General features: G+C 44.4%; 1 protein-coding gene across 3 annotated transcripts in view; it reads left to right on the top strand.

The window, feature by feature from the left end:
- The first annotated feature begins 1672 nt into the window (after nt 1–1672).
- LOC115096617 (tyrosine kinase receptor Cad96Ca-like) overlaps nt 1673–16198 on the top strand; it is a 47547-nt gene continuing 33021 nt past the window's right edge. Inside the window, exons 1-2 of one of the 3 annotated variants that reach the window (XM_029611502.1) lie at nt 1673–1769; nt 15384–15542. In XM_029611502.1, coding sequence (XP_029467362.1) covers nt 15425–15542 — 118 coding nt within the window. In that variant the 5' untranslated portion in view covers nt 1673–1769; nt 15384–15424. Of the gene's footprint in view, nt 1770–13481; nt 13580–15383; nt 15608–16198 lie in introns of those variants that run through there. The other 2 variants (XM_029611501.1, XM_029611503.1) reach the window with 2 other exon arrangements.

Raw genomic sequence — 16198 nt, 5'->3', positions numbered from 1 at the left:
ATACTTAAAAAGGTTTAACAAAATATGGATTATTACCCAAAAACAGTATTTAAACCATGCTTAAACAATAAGACACTTCAATTCCGAACAGACATTCAAGTAGTGATGTTCTATAAACAAACCAGGAGGAACTAGATCCTCACAACTTTGCAGGGAAGCACTAGCAATTTGGAATTGAGTTATCAGAGAGGTGCATATATCACCAATATTTCTCTGAGGGAAGGACACTATACATGCATACAGACTAAGTTGCCAGCTTCCTCTGCACAAATGTTTCCTCCACGACGATAACATTTCTAGGAATGGGGAATGCCAGAAATAGTTCCTGAACATACCCAGATCAGTCCAGACCAGTGGGTTGTGCATTCCTACCAGCAGATGGAGTCGGAGAACAAAAACTTTGGGCACTGCTACATAACGAGAGAGTGCCACCTGCAGTCCTTCAGTATTGACCTGTACCGAAGCTTAAACAACCAAACTACTTAAAAGGCGAAGGGGGTTGGAACCCAAAAACTTAACTGCCAACCTCTTGCCCGGAGCAGATAAAACAAAAAAAACCACTAGACCACCTCGGAACTTGCCCCTACCGGAGTATTTGCAAAAAGACCAAATTGTTTCTTCAGGAAATATCACCTCTCAAGGTAGTCTTTCGGAATCTGAAAAGGGGGATTGGTCTCTGGACTGATCTGTGGTATTACAGGAACGAAAATTAGCATGAGGAGAATCCCTGGACCAGTTCGGAAATCCTGGCAGATCCACCACCTGAATGACATGAAAAGCAGAAGACCACCTTGGACACGAAGGAAGGAACCGTGCGCAGCAAAACTATCATCGTAAATCCTAAGAAAAGGATCTCGACACGACAAAGCCTGTAACTCTGAAATGCGTAGAGCAGAACAAATGCCTCGAGGAAAACTGTCTTCAAGGTCAAATCCTTAATGGGAGCCCTCTGTAAAGGCTCAAAGGGGGCTCCGCAAAACACCCAAAGCACCAGGTTCAAACTCCAGTCTGGACATAACGGGCGTACGGGAGGACGTAAATGCTTTACTCCTTTGAGGAAACGCGAAATGTCTGGATGCACTGCCAGCAACCGACCGTGAACTCTGCCCCTTAAGGCACCTAAGGCAGCCACCTGAACCCTAAGAGAGTTGAAAGCTAAACCTTTGGCCAACCCCTGTTTCAGGAAGTCCAACACCTGGGGAATCTCTGACAAAGGATCCAAGGAGTGCTGGTGGCACCATGCCTTACAGTTTAGTAAGAGTGCCATTGTATATATATATATATATATATATATATATATATATTTATTTTTTTTTTTAATTTTGAAACTTTATTCTATATGATACTTTACAATGCCATATGAAAAAAGTTGATACAAAACTACAAAGTTTGATCAAGAGAAACAACAACAAATTTTATATACAATTTAAGCCACAATGTAGCGATGAGCTCCACAGTAAAGAAGTCACAAAGCAGTTAATTTATAAAACCTTCTACATAGCCCAATTAATCCATTGCTAGTAACAGGAGTTATTTTGGAATAAAGTGGTTCCTATATCTTGGGCACATTAGGATATAAATCTCATAACTCATAGATTATGAATGCCATTGTATATCCCCCATTGTATATCCCTGCCAAAGTAGGCGCAACTACTCAACCAAAGAGTGTGCAGAAGCTGATCTCCAGTGACGGGCGATTAACAAACCAGTTCCCCCTTGTGGAAAATCCCCCTGCAGCTCAACCAAGAGTATAACCAAAGGATCTAATGGTAAGTTAATTCCTGTGAAGTGATTTGTATTTTAGGACAAATATGAAAAAAAATACCCTTACGTCCACAATCACGCCAATACCTGTCCTGACTCATTAGACCCATTCTCTTTAACCTATCTGGGACGTAACATTGCTGATAGCAGCTTATACCCATTTTCCTGTGTCGTGACACACATGGAATTTTTTTTTTAATTTGAAAAATTTGAATTCACCTCTCTCCCCACATCTCCTATTTTGACTCTCTTTTCTTAATTGCATCTTTTTTTTTTGTGATGTTAGTAGGCCATAGAGCATAGAAATTAGGCCCCTGCTTGATAGGGACTTAGAGCAAACTGTTCTAATTTTGTCATCTCTCTACTGTAGGATTTTGTAATGGACACTTTTTGCAGAAAGCCTTTATGTTGCAAATATTGGAATACTAGTAGTCTATCAGTTTCCCCTAACCTTTGCAGCTGATGAATTGAACTTCCCCATCATTATACATCTGACTAACTGTCAAACTCCAACTTCCGTCTGCTCTGGAAAATCTGAATTATCCCAGAGTGGAGACAATGGTGATGGTATTGATGAATCCTGAGAATTAATAAGCCACTTACCCCAAGTGTCCAAAATACTATGAAAATCTCTTAAACGATACCCAAGGATATGGCTTCCACCCCAGACTTTTGCAGCCCAGTCTTTCTCTGGGCAAGCATGCTCACACTATTACGCTCTTTTTCTGTTTTGCTTGCCGAAACCCCCTGTGTCTAGGCAGTAACACTTTCCTTTTCACATCCAGATCAGTCCAGATAAGTGGGTTATGCATCCCTACCAGCAGATGGAGGCAGAGAACACAACCTTGAAGCACTGCTACATAACTGAGAGTGCCAACTGCAGTGCCTCAGTATTTCTCTGACTCCAACAGATGGCAGAGGTGCAAACCTGCAGTCTGACTGAAAAGAAGAAATTTGGAAAGAAGAGAGTTTGAGTTTGGAGGCTCCCTGAGGTACTAGCCTCCTTGTAGACCATCCCTCAGGTGCAGCCAGGCGACTGGGAGGTTGGGAACCTCTGGTTGGTGTTCACCCACAACGGTCCAGAGGTCCTGATAGTCAGGGGACTGGCTTCCTCATGACTTCTGAGATTTCCCTCTGAGAGCTGCCAGCCTTGAAAGAAGTACCCTTGATTCTTTTTGCTGGGAGTATTAAAGTTTAAAAAAAACCAACTTATTTTTCAAGCAGGAGCTCCAGTCTGGGCTCGGGGACAGGGCACCTTTGACTGCGGAAGCGGTCAGCGTTGGCAGGGTGAGAGAGTGAGTACCCTGCTCTCTGCTTTCGCTCTAGGGGATGCGGGTTGGGAGGGGGGGGGGCAGAGGGAGCTGCACTTTCCCGCATGCATGGCTGTACTTTGTTTTCCATGCGCCATTGGCTGGCGCGAGTGTGACCTATTTTTCCTGCATGTCGTGGCTGGCGGAGGGTGGCCTGTTTTCCCGTGCGCTGCTCGAGCAGGCTTGGCAGTACGGCATCCAGTTCAGTTAAAGGGACCACATGGGTGGCCATTTTCTGACTGCTGTGAGCGGGGATCGCTGATGTGTTCACTGTGCGATGGCGGGCTTAATGGCACCCAAATTGATGATGGCTGCTTGTGGCTGTGTGTGGTCTGCACACCTCAATGTGCACTCTCTGTGCTCAGGCTGTAGAGGGAACTTCAGCAGGGCTACCCCCAGAGAAGAGGTCTCTCCGGTCGTCCGAGCCTGTAGCCTCGGGCATCGGAGGATCCCAGTGCACTCCTGCCTCTCTGACCCCCAAGGTGCCTAGGCTTCCCGCCCTCCGCTGTCACCAGTGGGGCAGGACCCTGGGGAGCGTCCAGATGGGGGAGGGGAGTTAGATGAGAACCTCGGGGGGGGGGGGGGTGGTTTGGAGGGGTTTCCCCGGAATTTGTGCTTCTTTATAAAGCCTTTCTGGCAATGAAAGGTGATGGGCAAAAGCGTTCCTGAGGGCAGCAGCCGAGTGGTGCTTTCAAGAGACCGAAGATGGGATCTTCAGGTGGTTCTGGAGACCTTTTTCCACAGTCTGGGTCTTGGACGCAAGGGTCCGGAGGATGATTCCGATGGCTCAAGAGATTCTGATGGGTTCCAGGAGGATCCATCTGTTCCAGATGAGGAAGCAGGACCACAGGCGGACCTGAATGTTCATAAGGATGGTCCAGATCTGGATGATGATCCACTCTCGGAGGGGAATGACACTCAAGTAGTCTGGCTGGTTAAAAAAAAAAAAGGAGGAATTGCATCCCCTTATTCCCTAGGTGCTGAAGAAATTGGGGATTAAGGTGACTCAAGTGGAGTCAGATAGTGAGGGCACTAATCCAGTCCTGGAGGGACTGTGTGGGCCACCTAGTGCCTTTTCCTTGCCTAGGAAGCTACTGTGGCTACGCAATTTGTCGGCTGGCATGTGGTCCAGGGCCCGTTGTGCAATCTACCTTTTAAGGGGAAGCTGCTCTTTGGGGGAGATTTGGACCAGTTGATGGAAGACGCTGGGAAAGTCTACAGGGAACAGGCTGCTGGAGGACAAGAAGATGTTTCTGCCAAGCTCCTGTTTCCAGGATTTGCATAGGTTTCGTTCGAACAGGAGAGCTCTGGGAGCAGGAACAAAACAATCAAGCAGCTGGCAGCAGTCTTTTCAAGGTTCCCACAGGATTTCCAGAGACGTTGCCGGACAGGGGGCCAGTGGAGGAAAGTTAGCCTAATGAAGCCAGGGTCATCCATTCCTGCGCAGAAGCATTAGAGGGTAGACTGTCCAGCATTTGCCAGGAGTGGGCCAGGATCACCTCAGACTGCTGGGTTCTGGAGGTCTTGAGAGATGGCTACACTCTAGAACAGGGGTCGGGAACCCATGGCTCGCGAGCCAGATATGGCTCTTTTGAGGGCTGCATCTGGCTCGCAGACAAGTGTCGCCACATGTTCCAGTCCCCCGCTGACCCAGCTGCTCCCCGGTCCTCCTCCGCCCAGGCTTAAAATGCTGTCAGCCCGGGCGGAACGCGACAGGACAGCTGGAGTCAGCGGCACCGGCGTGCTCTCTTCTTCCTGGCCCCCCCCCCCCCCCGCGGCCCGGAAGAGGAAGTGGAGAGTATCGGGTGCCTGCGCGGCAAGAAGAGGCCACGCTAGTGTGGTCTCTTCTTCCCCCCCCCCCCCCCCCCCCGCAGCCCGGAAGAGGAAGTGGAGAGCATCGGGTGCGTGCGCGGCAAGAAGAGGCCACGCTAGTGTCCGACGAAAAGAAGACTGCAGCGCAGCTCGGAGGAAAATGAAGAGCTTCAATCGCAGCCGATGGGACTCCGCCTCCGCAAGGGCTGAAAATGAAGGTGGTTAGCGTTGGGAGGAGGCTGCTGCTGCCGCGAGTTCCCGGGGTGGGGGTGGGGGAGAGAGAGAGTGAATGAGCGAGCAAGCATGTGTGTTTGAGATCCTGTGTGTGTGAGTGAGAGATTGCATGTATGTGAATGAGTGAGAGCCTGTATATGTGAAAGAGAGTATGTCTGTGATTGAGAGCCTGTACATGTGAAAGAGAGTATGTCTGTGATTGAGAGCCTGCCTGTGAGAGAGAGAGCATGAATGTAAGTTTACCATTGGGAACCTGTATGTGTAAGTTTGTGATTGAAAACCTGTTTGTGTGAAAGAGTATGTGTGTATGATTGAGATCCTTTGTGTGTGAGAGAAATCATGTGTATGTATGATTAAGAGCCTGTGTGTGTATAAGTAAGAGAGAGATCATGTGTGTCTGTGTGTGATTGAGAGCTGATTTAGGTGAGGGAGCATGTGAGTATGTGATTGAGAGCCTGTGTGTAAATGAGAGAAAGAGAGGACATGTTTGTAAGCATGTGAATGAGAGTCTGTATGTGAGAGAAAAAGACAGCATGTATTTATGTGATTGAAAGCCTGTGTGTGTGTGTGTGTAAGCGTGAAAAGATAGACAGCATGTGTGTAAATGTGTAATTAAGAGCCTATATAAGTGAGAGAGAAAAAACATGTGTATATGTGAGTACTGAGAGCATGTGTGTATAGGTGTGTCATTGAGAGCCAGTGTGAGAGAGAGCGCTGGTATGTGACTGAGAGAGGAGAAAGTTCCAAGCAAACCACCCCACCTCCTGCTAATTCAGAACAATCTCAGGACACCTGGATATCAAACGTTCCCAGGTATGCAGAGCAAAAAAATTTTTGTATCCTTATTATTTTTCATTACTGGGTCTTTGTGTCTGCTATTTTGAAATATTTTGTTGGTATCTGGAAATGTTTTATATGAGTTTTTAATTATTGGATATTCCACTCATCAGCTGTTTTGAAATATGTTCTTTTTGCTAGTACAGTTTTACTGCTGATGATTTTATATTTCTTGATTTGTTTTCTAAGGATGGGTGATGTTTCTTTTTTCCTTTGTTACACTGCATACAGAGACTCTGGCTTGTTGCAGTTTCCAATTCAGTTTTTTCTGCATGCTTCTAGTTATGCGTTTTGGTCTCTTTATTCTATGTTAGGTGAGGGTCAGCACGTGATTCAGGTGAGGTTTTCTGCTGGCGTGTAGTTTCTGTGTAGGACTCTATAGCAGCCTGACTTGGTCGGTATATAAAAGTCGGTATATAAAAGTTTTCCTAATAGGAGATGTATTGGTGTCTTAAGGCCTGGTGTAATATTTTCAGAGACTTATTGTACTTTAAAAGTGTGATCTTACATAAAATGCACACATTTACTTGTATTTAGTTTTAAACATATTGTATGGCTCTCATGGAATTACATTTTAAAATATGTGGCGTTCATGGCTCTCTCAGCCAAAAAGGTTCCTGACCCCTGCTCTAGAATTTTCATGCCTGGTCAGGGAAAGTTCCTGGAGTTCCATGTCGCATCTCATGGAAAGCGAGAGGCAAAGAAAGGGACCCTGCAGAGGTTACTTGACCTGAACGTGAGAGTGCCAGTTTTCCCTGGAAGAGCAGGGTGCTCCATTTACTTCATGGTGTCCAAATAGGGCACTTTTTGACCCATTCTAGACTTACAAAAGGTAAACAGGTTGTTGTGGGTCCCGTGTTTCCGGATGGAGACACTGCGCATGGTTATAGCAGCTGTGCGCAGAGAGTTCCCAGCATTTTTGGATCTGACAGAGGCATACCTCCATATTCCTATTCAGAAGGACTATCAGAGGTTTCTTCACTTTCATCAAATTCTTCTAGATCGACTATCTGAAATTGGTTTAGCTGAGATTACATTACAATGGTTTTCATCTTATCTCTCTAACAGAACTTATCAAGTTTCATTTAATAACAACATCTCTAAAAAAAAAATTATCCTCAATACTGGAGTTCCTCAAGGTTCAGCGTTATCTGCGACTTTATTTAACATATACCTCTTACCAATTTGCCAGCTATTAAATGATCTGCAAATCACCCACCACCTTTATGCTGATGACATACAACTTTTAATTCCAAAAAGTTACAGTTAACAAAAAGTTAATTGTAACTTTATCCTTCCTTTCTCCCAACTAGTTTTTTTGGCTCCCCAGTTATATGTGAACCGATGTGACATCCATTTGAATGTCGGTATATAAAAGTTATAAATAAATAAATAAATTCCCATAAAAAACTCCATTGATGATACTTATAAAGATACGTCTTTATTACTTGAATGAATCAATCAAGCAACTCCTTACAAAATTAAAACTAATAATCAACATTGATAAAACCAAAATACTTATAATGAACAAAAAAACCCATTGTATTACCACCACCATTATTCACAACTAACAATCAAATTAAGCCAATATCCCCTGTCAATCATGCCAGAAACCTTGGAGTAATAATTGACAATAACTTATAAAATAATAAACACATTACCACCAAAATCAAAGAAGGTTATCACAAACGCCTAAGTCTTCGGCGGATAAAACCTTATCTAAATGTAGTAGATTTCAGAACAGTTTTACAACTAATTATCTTCTCGACCATTGACTACTGTAATTCCCTTATGATTGGCCTTCCATATATCAACATCAAGCCTTTACAGATTCTTCAAAACTCAAGAATTTTAACTGGGTTTGACAGCTGACGCTCAATTTTGCCAGCGTCGGTTCTCGAGGCCACTGACAGCCACGGGTTCGGAAACCAGACGCCGGCAAAATTGAGCATCAGGTTTTCAACCTGCCAGCCGCGGGCCCATTTTAAATTTTTTATTTTTTACTTTTTTACACTTTCGGGACCTCCGTCTTAATATCGCCATGTGCCTGGAGAAATTAGCGCCTACCTTTTTTAAAAGTATTGGGGCAAAGTTAAATATTTGGGAATAATACTTAGTGTGTTTATTTTTAATAGTCTGTAAGACAGCTAATAAGCAGAAGTTAGAGTGTTTGTATATTAAAAGCAAAAACCCAAAAAGGTAGCCAGAAGCTAGAAATAAGCTAGGAGCAATGTATACCTAAGTAAAAAGGTTGAAAAGTTCAGTTCAGTTAATCACCTTAGAAAGGTGTTACGGTAGTGTGATTTGGTTTGATTAGGTACCAATATTTGTTAATCGAGAGCAGCAGTGAGTTTGATCATTCCCGTGTAGGCCACTACCAGACATATAGTGAATTCACTAATACATTTAAAGGACGTTAATTTATTCCTACTCCCATAGCAACCTAAAACTTAAATAGGAAGTGAACAAATTTGAGATGAAGGCAATAGTCCAGCAGCAAGAGGGGGGATTCCCAGTCTTTTGCATCGAGTGTCACATGTATGATTTTTTACCCGCCGGTGAGAAATTGTTCATGTGCATGCGATGCAAAGAGCTCCTGTCTCTCAGAGAACGAGTCCGATCTCTGGAGCCTAGAGTGGCAGACCTGGAGGAGCTGAGGCAGAGGTATATAGATGAGACCTTCGGGGACATAGTAGCCAAGTCCCAACTTCAGACTGGTAGCCCTGGTGCTGCCTTGGAGGAAGAAGGTCTCATCATCAGAGAGCATCAACCTGGTGCAGCAGGAAAGGATCCTCTAGCAAGGACCTGCTCTCCAGGTGGTGCATTGTCCTTTTGCACCGAGGATGTGTCTCCAAGGCCTACTGCCCAGGAGGGGTTAGGTCGGCCGTCATAACTGGTGATTCAATTATTAGGAACGTAGACAGCTGGGTGGCTGGTGGGCATGAGGATTGCCTGGTAACATGCCTACCTGGTGCGAAGGTGGCGGACCTCACGTGTCACAGATAGGATTTTAGACAGTGCTGGGGAGAAGCCGGCTGTCATGGTACATGTGGGCACCTACGACATTGGAAAATGTGGGAGGGAGGTTCTGGAAGCCAAATTTAGGTTCTGAGATAGAAAATATAAATCCAGAACCTCCAGGGTAGCATTCTCTGATATGCTCCTTGTTCTACGCGCAGGTCCCCAGAGGCAGGCAGAGCTCCGGAGTCTCAATGTGTGGATAAGACAATGGTGCAAGGAAGAGGGATTCAGTTTTGTAAGGAACTGGGGAACCTTTTGGGGAAGGGGGAGTCTCTTCCAAAGGGATGGGCTCCACCTTAACCAGGGTGGAATCAGACTGCTGGCGCTAGCCTTTAAAAAGGAGATAGAGCAACTTTTAAACTAGAACAAAGGGGAAAACAAAGGGAGAACCTTGCCTCCTAACATTTAAGAAAAAACTCAAAACTTGGCTGTTCCGCCAAGCCTTCCTGGATCCTTCGGACACACATTAAGATGATTAATCTGCTCACGAGCAATGGAACTCCGTTCCTCCTCTAAGTACTTCATTTACATTAGCACTCCCTCTAATAATTTATCTAACACTAGACCGGATTCCATTATGACTCTTGTTCTTAATTTAATGCCCTCTTCGGGCCTTTCCTTTCAGCTGTTTAAGCTTCCAAGTTTACGGTCCTTGTTAAATGTAACTTTTGTTTCTCTGATTATAAAAAAGTTGTTCCTTCCATTACAGTTATATATCCCTGTTCAATGTAAACCGATCTGATATGGTATTCAACCATGAAGGTCGGTATAGAAAAATGCTAAATAAATAAATAAAAACCGACAGTCGCTCAGCAGCGCATGGTTCGGAGAGAGGTATCTTCAAAGGATACTAATGATGCATTAGAATTAGGGCATCCCAACAGTGAGGTTCCAATAAGAAAAGTAGTCAAAGTGCCTGTAACTAAAAACTAACCTGAGCTAAACAATTCTAACTTAAGTAGGCATCCCATGTCGAATAAACTCTGTTCAAGGAATGGTGCTTTTCAGCTGTCAGCTTGTACAATGTACAGACACTATCCAACCTTCTCAGTATGGATTGTAGTGAGGGGCTATTAGGTGCCTTCCAAGCTTTAGCTATTTCCAGTCTCGCAGCCTTACAAAATTGCAGAACAAACAGGTAAGCCCTCCCATATCAGTTACATTCAATAAAACCGTTTCCTTTGACAATTCTATATATGTGTATGTAATATCTGGAAAATCTGAACTTCTATCTGCTTCCATAATGGCTGTATGCAGTCTCCCGACCACCACATATTAATATATGTACCTCGGATACCGCATCCTCTCCAGCAATTACCATCAGAATGGGAAATTAATTTTGCTAACCTTGCCGGGGTCAAGTACCATCTGTACAATTGTTTGTAGCTGTTTTCAACCAAGAGTGCTGATATGGAAATCTTATGAGTTTGCTCGAATAACATATCCCAATCCTGTTGTGTAAAATCCATGGGAAGGTCACTAACCCATGCCCTGATATGTGCCGGTTGGGTGGACAGCCGCACATTGAGTAGTTTGTATATCTTGGAGATTAGGCCTTTAAGATGAAATGGTGTTGAGCAGTAACCTTCGAACAGAGATTTCCCATGAGAGAGAGCCAGGGTTACCTGAGTGCTTTTCCAAAAATGACGAAGTTGAAGATATGCTAAATAGTCGGGAGGCCCTAGTTCACTGTTTTGGCATAGAACCTCAAAGGTCACTGTATCGTCACCCCTCCATATGTGCTCAACACAATGGATACCCTGTTTTTTCCATCTCGTGAAAGAAGAAAGTGGTTGACTCGGGGAGAAAGTTAGATTATGAAACAAATGTGTTAAAAAATAGCTTGATTTATTCCCCACTAATTTAGTCTTCCATTTGTCCTATATATTCATTGTATGCCGGGTGGTAGGAAGCAAGTTGGGACAGGGTCACCAAGTTTTCCTGTTTTGCCATGGTAGGGCTGCCAAAGGCATTGGGGGTATCATAGATTGTTCTATAATTACCCAATGTCTAACTTCTTTCACTTGATGCCACACCACTAAGGGTTTTAATTGTGCCGCCACAAAATACCAAAGAAGATTGGGTACCCCCAACCCTCTTCTAATTTGGTTTGGTAGAGAACCACGCAGCTAACCCTAGGAGGTCTCCGTTTCCAAATAAAACTGAACACTTTTGTCTGCCAGTGTTTGAGCATATCATTAGGAATCAGATAGAGTAACCTTGATAGCAAGTTCATTTTGATGGTTGCTATCCTCCCCAACCACAATATATGGGTTCTATCCCATTGGTCCAAGTCAGCAAACACTTTCTTCAGTAGCGGGGTGTAATTCAGATGGAATAGGTCTTTGGGGTTGTTAGATAGATATATGCCTAGATATTTTACTTTCTGGGAGGCCCATCGAAAAGGATGTAGTTGTTTCAAGGAGCGTACTGTTTCGGAGCTACAGGTAAGATTAAGGATCTCTGATTTTTCCCAATTCACCTTAAACCCCGAAACTGCACTAAATTCTTTTATATTCTTTTCTATAGCAGTTAGAGACTGGTGGGGATCAGTGAGCATAAACATATAATCGGCGAAGAGGGACAGTTTGAAAATGTGTTGAGAAAATGTGAACCCCGAAACCCCAGGATCCCCTCTAATAATGGTGGCTAATGGCTCAAGAAAAATGGCAAAAAGTAATTGCGACAAGCGACACCCCTGTCTCATCCTCCTACCCACTGTAAAGTAGTCCAAATAACCGCCATTAATTTTCAGACATGCCCATGGATTGATGTATAGGACGGTAATCCATTGGCAAAATGTCTTACCAAAGCCCATCTTTCTTAAGACCCTGAAAAGGAAAGGCTAGTGAACCACATCAAAAGCCTTTTCAGCGTCCATTGATAGAAAAATGGCATCTGCTTGCTGACTTTTAGCCCACCACTGCATATTAATTAATTTGCGTATATTGTCGCCTGTGAGCCTACCCCGCTTGAAACCAGCCTGGTCTTGATGTTCATTCGACCGGCCAAAATTCTTGCCAAAAGTTTAAGATCCAGGTTTAAAAGGGAGATTGGGCGATATGATCCACAAGCCGTTGGGTCCTTTCCTGGTTTTAATAATACCTTTATGCCTGCTACGTTGGAATTAAGGGCGAGCGCTCCCCCTCCCCTTAAGTAGTTAAACACTTTCTGGAGATAAGTGACTATGAAAGGGGCAAAGCATTTGTAAAACTTTGCTGTTAGGCCGTCTGGGCTTGGAGATTTGCCAATTTTTTACTCTTTTATTGCAGATAATATTTCTACAGTGGAGATCTCCTCTTCTAATGCCTGTTGCACCTCCTCAGATAAGGAAGGCAAATATAGGGTTTTCAGATAGTGGTCAATTGTTTCAGACTGAATAGAAAGTTTGGTTGCATAAAGTTGACTATAAAATGTTAAGAATCTACGCCGTATATCAGAGTTATTTGTTAGGATACTATCTCCCACATCTTTAATTTTGGCTATAGTGTTTTGAAAAGTCAATTTCTTCAATTTTTGGGCTAAGTTACGACCTGCTTAATTTCCCTCTTCAAAATGGGATTGCTTCGTTAAATTAAGTAGGTGCGCCATTTTCTTGGATTCTAGCCTCATTAACTCTTCTCAGAGTTTAGACAATTGATTCCAAATGCGTTGCGTCCCCCGATCCTGGTGTTCCTGTGTAAGCCTGGCAATGTCGGGGGGGGGGGGGGGGGGCAAGAGGAGTTGGATGCAAGTGGCTTTTTTTCCAGGTCCTTGCTGGTGTGCACATGTTCTGCAAAGCTGGCTCCATTAGTTCCATCTGGAACTTATAGATTTTTCTTCTTGGTATGGATTTTGCTATTTTAATTATTTTTGGGAAACTGTAATTTGTAGGTAATACTTTTTTAATGGCCTAATACAAGCTTCCAAGAACCAGCACCTGCCACTTCCTATTCAAGCAGCTTAACACAGCAACCACCCAAGTCTGCAGCATTAGAAAGAAAAGTAAGAAAGAAACTGCAACTTGTCGCACCTTACACTGACTGTGATCTTAGCTGGGGGCAGCTTTTCCAGTCCAATTCCATTTCCTTTTTAATCTTATAACCAATTTCCCACTTGTGAAAGGGGACCCCTGTACCTTCATCTATTTCGGAGCACATCTGAAGTGTTACTACAGGTTTGCTCAGCATGCTCTTGATTTGGACACATGGGGGGCATGCATATCTCTTTTGTGCTAGTTGATGGCAGCTTCACTATTCTCCATCTCTCGCAAAGTTTCTTCTACCACAGGGGGCTTTCTATGGACCTAAGATTTTGCTTAGAGGTTGGTTGGTTCCACTGCTATGTATTCATTCTGGGTAAGAGCTGCAGTTTTTTTGTGTTAAGTGAGGTGATTGCCATAGCTGAACATAGCCCCTCAAGCCTTTTGAAAAGACAGATCTGTGTGAAACAGAAAAAGACAATTTTTTTTGCATCTTGTGACCTTCCTGCAGTAGCGGTGAAGGCAGATTGTTAGAAACCACAGACTGTTTCCTCTGTGCTTCTGAGAAGACACTGAGCGGGGGGCACAAAACTGCTGTGAGTTCCTGAAGCTCTCCTGTAGGATCCCAGTGCATCACCAGGTACGTGTGAGGATATGACCCATTCCAATCTCCGGACCTTGCTTGTAAAAGAGAAGGGGGGGGGGGGGGGGGGGGAGGAAGAGATCCAGAATAGTCCAGCATTAAGAATTTGCAGCCAAGGAGTGCAGAGTTGTGCAACTGGGGTGCGGCAATCCAAAAGAGCTGTATGTGATGGGGGTGTGAAAGACTCATGCACACAGACCAAGAGAGGGACCTTGGGCTGAAAGTGTCTGGCAATCTGAAGACGGCAAAGAAATGACAAGGCAATAACTAAAGCCAGAAGAATGCTGGCCTGCGTAGAGAGAGGAATAACCAGTAAGAAAAAGAAGGTGATTATGCCCTTGTGAGGCCTCACCTGGAGTACTGCATTCAGTACTGGTGCCTGTATCTCAAAAAGGATAACGACAGGATAGAGGCGGTGCAGAAAAGAGTGACTAAAATGATGAGAGGGGTCTGTATCGGAAGACTTTTGAGGAGAGGCTAAAGGATCTCAATATGTACACCCTGGAAGCAAAGAGGTGCAGGGGAGATATGATACAGACCTTCAGATACCTGAAAGGTTTTAATGATGCACAATTGTCAAACCTTTTCCGTTGGAAAGAAATCAGTAGAACCAAGGGTTATGAAATGAAACTCCAGGGAGGACAACTCAGAACCCATGTCAGGAAATATTTCTTCACAGAGAGGGTGGTAGATGTCTGGAAAGCCCTTCCGGAGGAGGTGGTGAAGACAAATACAGTGAAAGATTTCAAAGGGGCACGGGATAAACACTGTGGATCCCTTAAAGATAGAGGATTGATTTATTTATTTAACGTTTTTTATATACCGACATTTGTTAGAAACATCACATCGGTTTCCATAAAACAAGAATGCAGCCAAAAAGGCTTTACAGTGAAACTGATGTTTAACTGGGGAGGGGAGAAGGGAGGTAAAAGGGGGGGGGGGGGGGGAGAGAGGGGATGTGAATGAAGACAAGAAAGCAAAAGAATAACTTGTGGTGCGGCGGTTACTACCCTTAATCAATAAGCCTGATACTTTTGATGCAACTTCAACATTGCTCTCTGCTTCCACAGCAAGGGTTAAGGGAAAGTGGATACAAACAGCATCCAATGACCCTGACTTTTACAGTCTGGGAAACTGATAAGCATGGGGGTAACCTGCACAGTGCAGCAGATACTGGCATAAGCTTGCTGGGCAGACTGGGTGGATCATTTGGTCCTTTTCTGCCATCATTTCTGTGTTTCGATGCAGCAGCAGTTGGACTGTTATACTAACTAGTTTCTGCAACACCTTCACAACAAATTAGTGTTATTAATTACAAGACAAAGCAGTGTAGTTGTTTCTTATGCATGTTCTGCTAATAAAGGCTGGATTTGCCAAAGTGTTTTCCCCCATTCTGTGATTAGTAAGTGAAAAAATTGTAAAAGTGACTTGGGATCCACAGCCGAATTTCCCACTGACCTTCGCTGACCTGTAGTATTTGTCTCACTTGTTACGTGCCTAGGGATGCAGGTTAGAATTCTATTCTTGAGTGTTCAGAGGTCAGAAACCACAAAGTCTGCTAACAGAATTCAAGCTGCCCAGAGATTCTTCATTATAACACACAGGAGCCTTTTGCATAGAAGACTTTTGTCAATGGAAGAACTCTCTATTGAATATGGCCCTTTGTATAATACTGACGCACAGGATGTTGGAGAGTGTGGGCCACAGCCTTGCCTGGTGCTAGACAGACATGTTGAGTCTTCTTACAGCAGCTTCTGCAAAGTGCCCGATCTGCATCACTATCATCTCCTTACTCTTTTAGGTGACAGGAAGGAGGGAGCAACTTCTCACAAGGGGAACTGAATGGATATGGTCTTCAGAAACAGTACCAGAAACCTTTCAGTTACATCCATGGTTATTCCCACTACAGAAGCCAAAGTGACACTCCGGGGGAGCAGCAGTACAGTGCCAGCACCCTCCAGTACGTACCTGCAGCAAGCCAGCACCAAGGCCATGTCAGCCATTTGGCCTGGGCCTCAAATTTAAGTACTTGTTAATTTTTTAAAATTTTTTCATTATACCTTGGGTTCTTAAAAGATGGAAGTTGTCCAGGCCTCTCTAAACCTTTGGGAGGATCTGGCCAGCGCCTCTATTCTGAATAAGAAGTAGACTTTAAAAATATTTCCCAATTGAATTCTGCTTATACTCAGTTGATTAAGATCAGATAACTATGTTCCCACATTCCTGAAAGAAAGACTCATTTACCCAAATAAATATTTGAAGGAAAGAAGTGGGAAGCTGAGTGAGTGCAGCCTGGTGAACTCTCGGAGGGAGCTGAAGGTGTGTGGCTTAGTGAATGCTGGGAGGAAACAGAGGGAGTGCGGCCTGGTAAACCCTGGGAGGGAGCTGAAGGTATTTGACCTGCTGAGTGCAGGGAGGAAGCCAAGGAGTGGAGCCTGGTGAATACTGGGAGGGAGGTGAGTGTCTAAGGCCTGGTGAGTGCAGGGAGTGTAGCCTGGGAGTGAACACTGGGAGGGTATGTGGTCTGGTGAGGGCAGGGAGGAAACCGAGGGGGAGTAGCCTGGTTAGTACTGGGAGGGAGCTAAGGGTGCAGCCTGGTGAACACTGGGAGGGAAC

The sequence above is a fragment of the Rhinatrema bivittatum genome, chromosome 8, assembly GCF_901001135.1.
Source record: "Rhinatrema bivittatum chromosome 8, aRhiBiv1.1, whole genome shotgun sequence".
Taxonomy (NCBI): Eukaryota; Metazoa; Chordata; class Amphibia; order Gymnophiona; family Rhinatrematidae; genus Rhinatrema; species Rhinatrema bivittatum.
The sequence above is the reverse complement of the archived record's forward strand: the minus strand, read 5'-3'. Positions and strand labels throughout refer to the sequence as shown.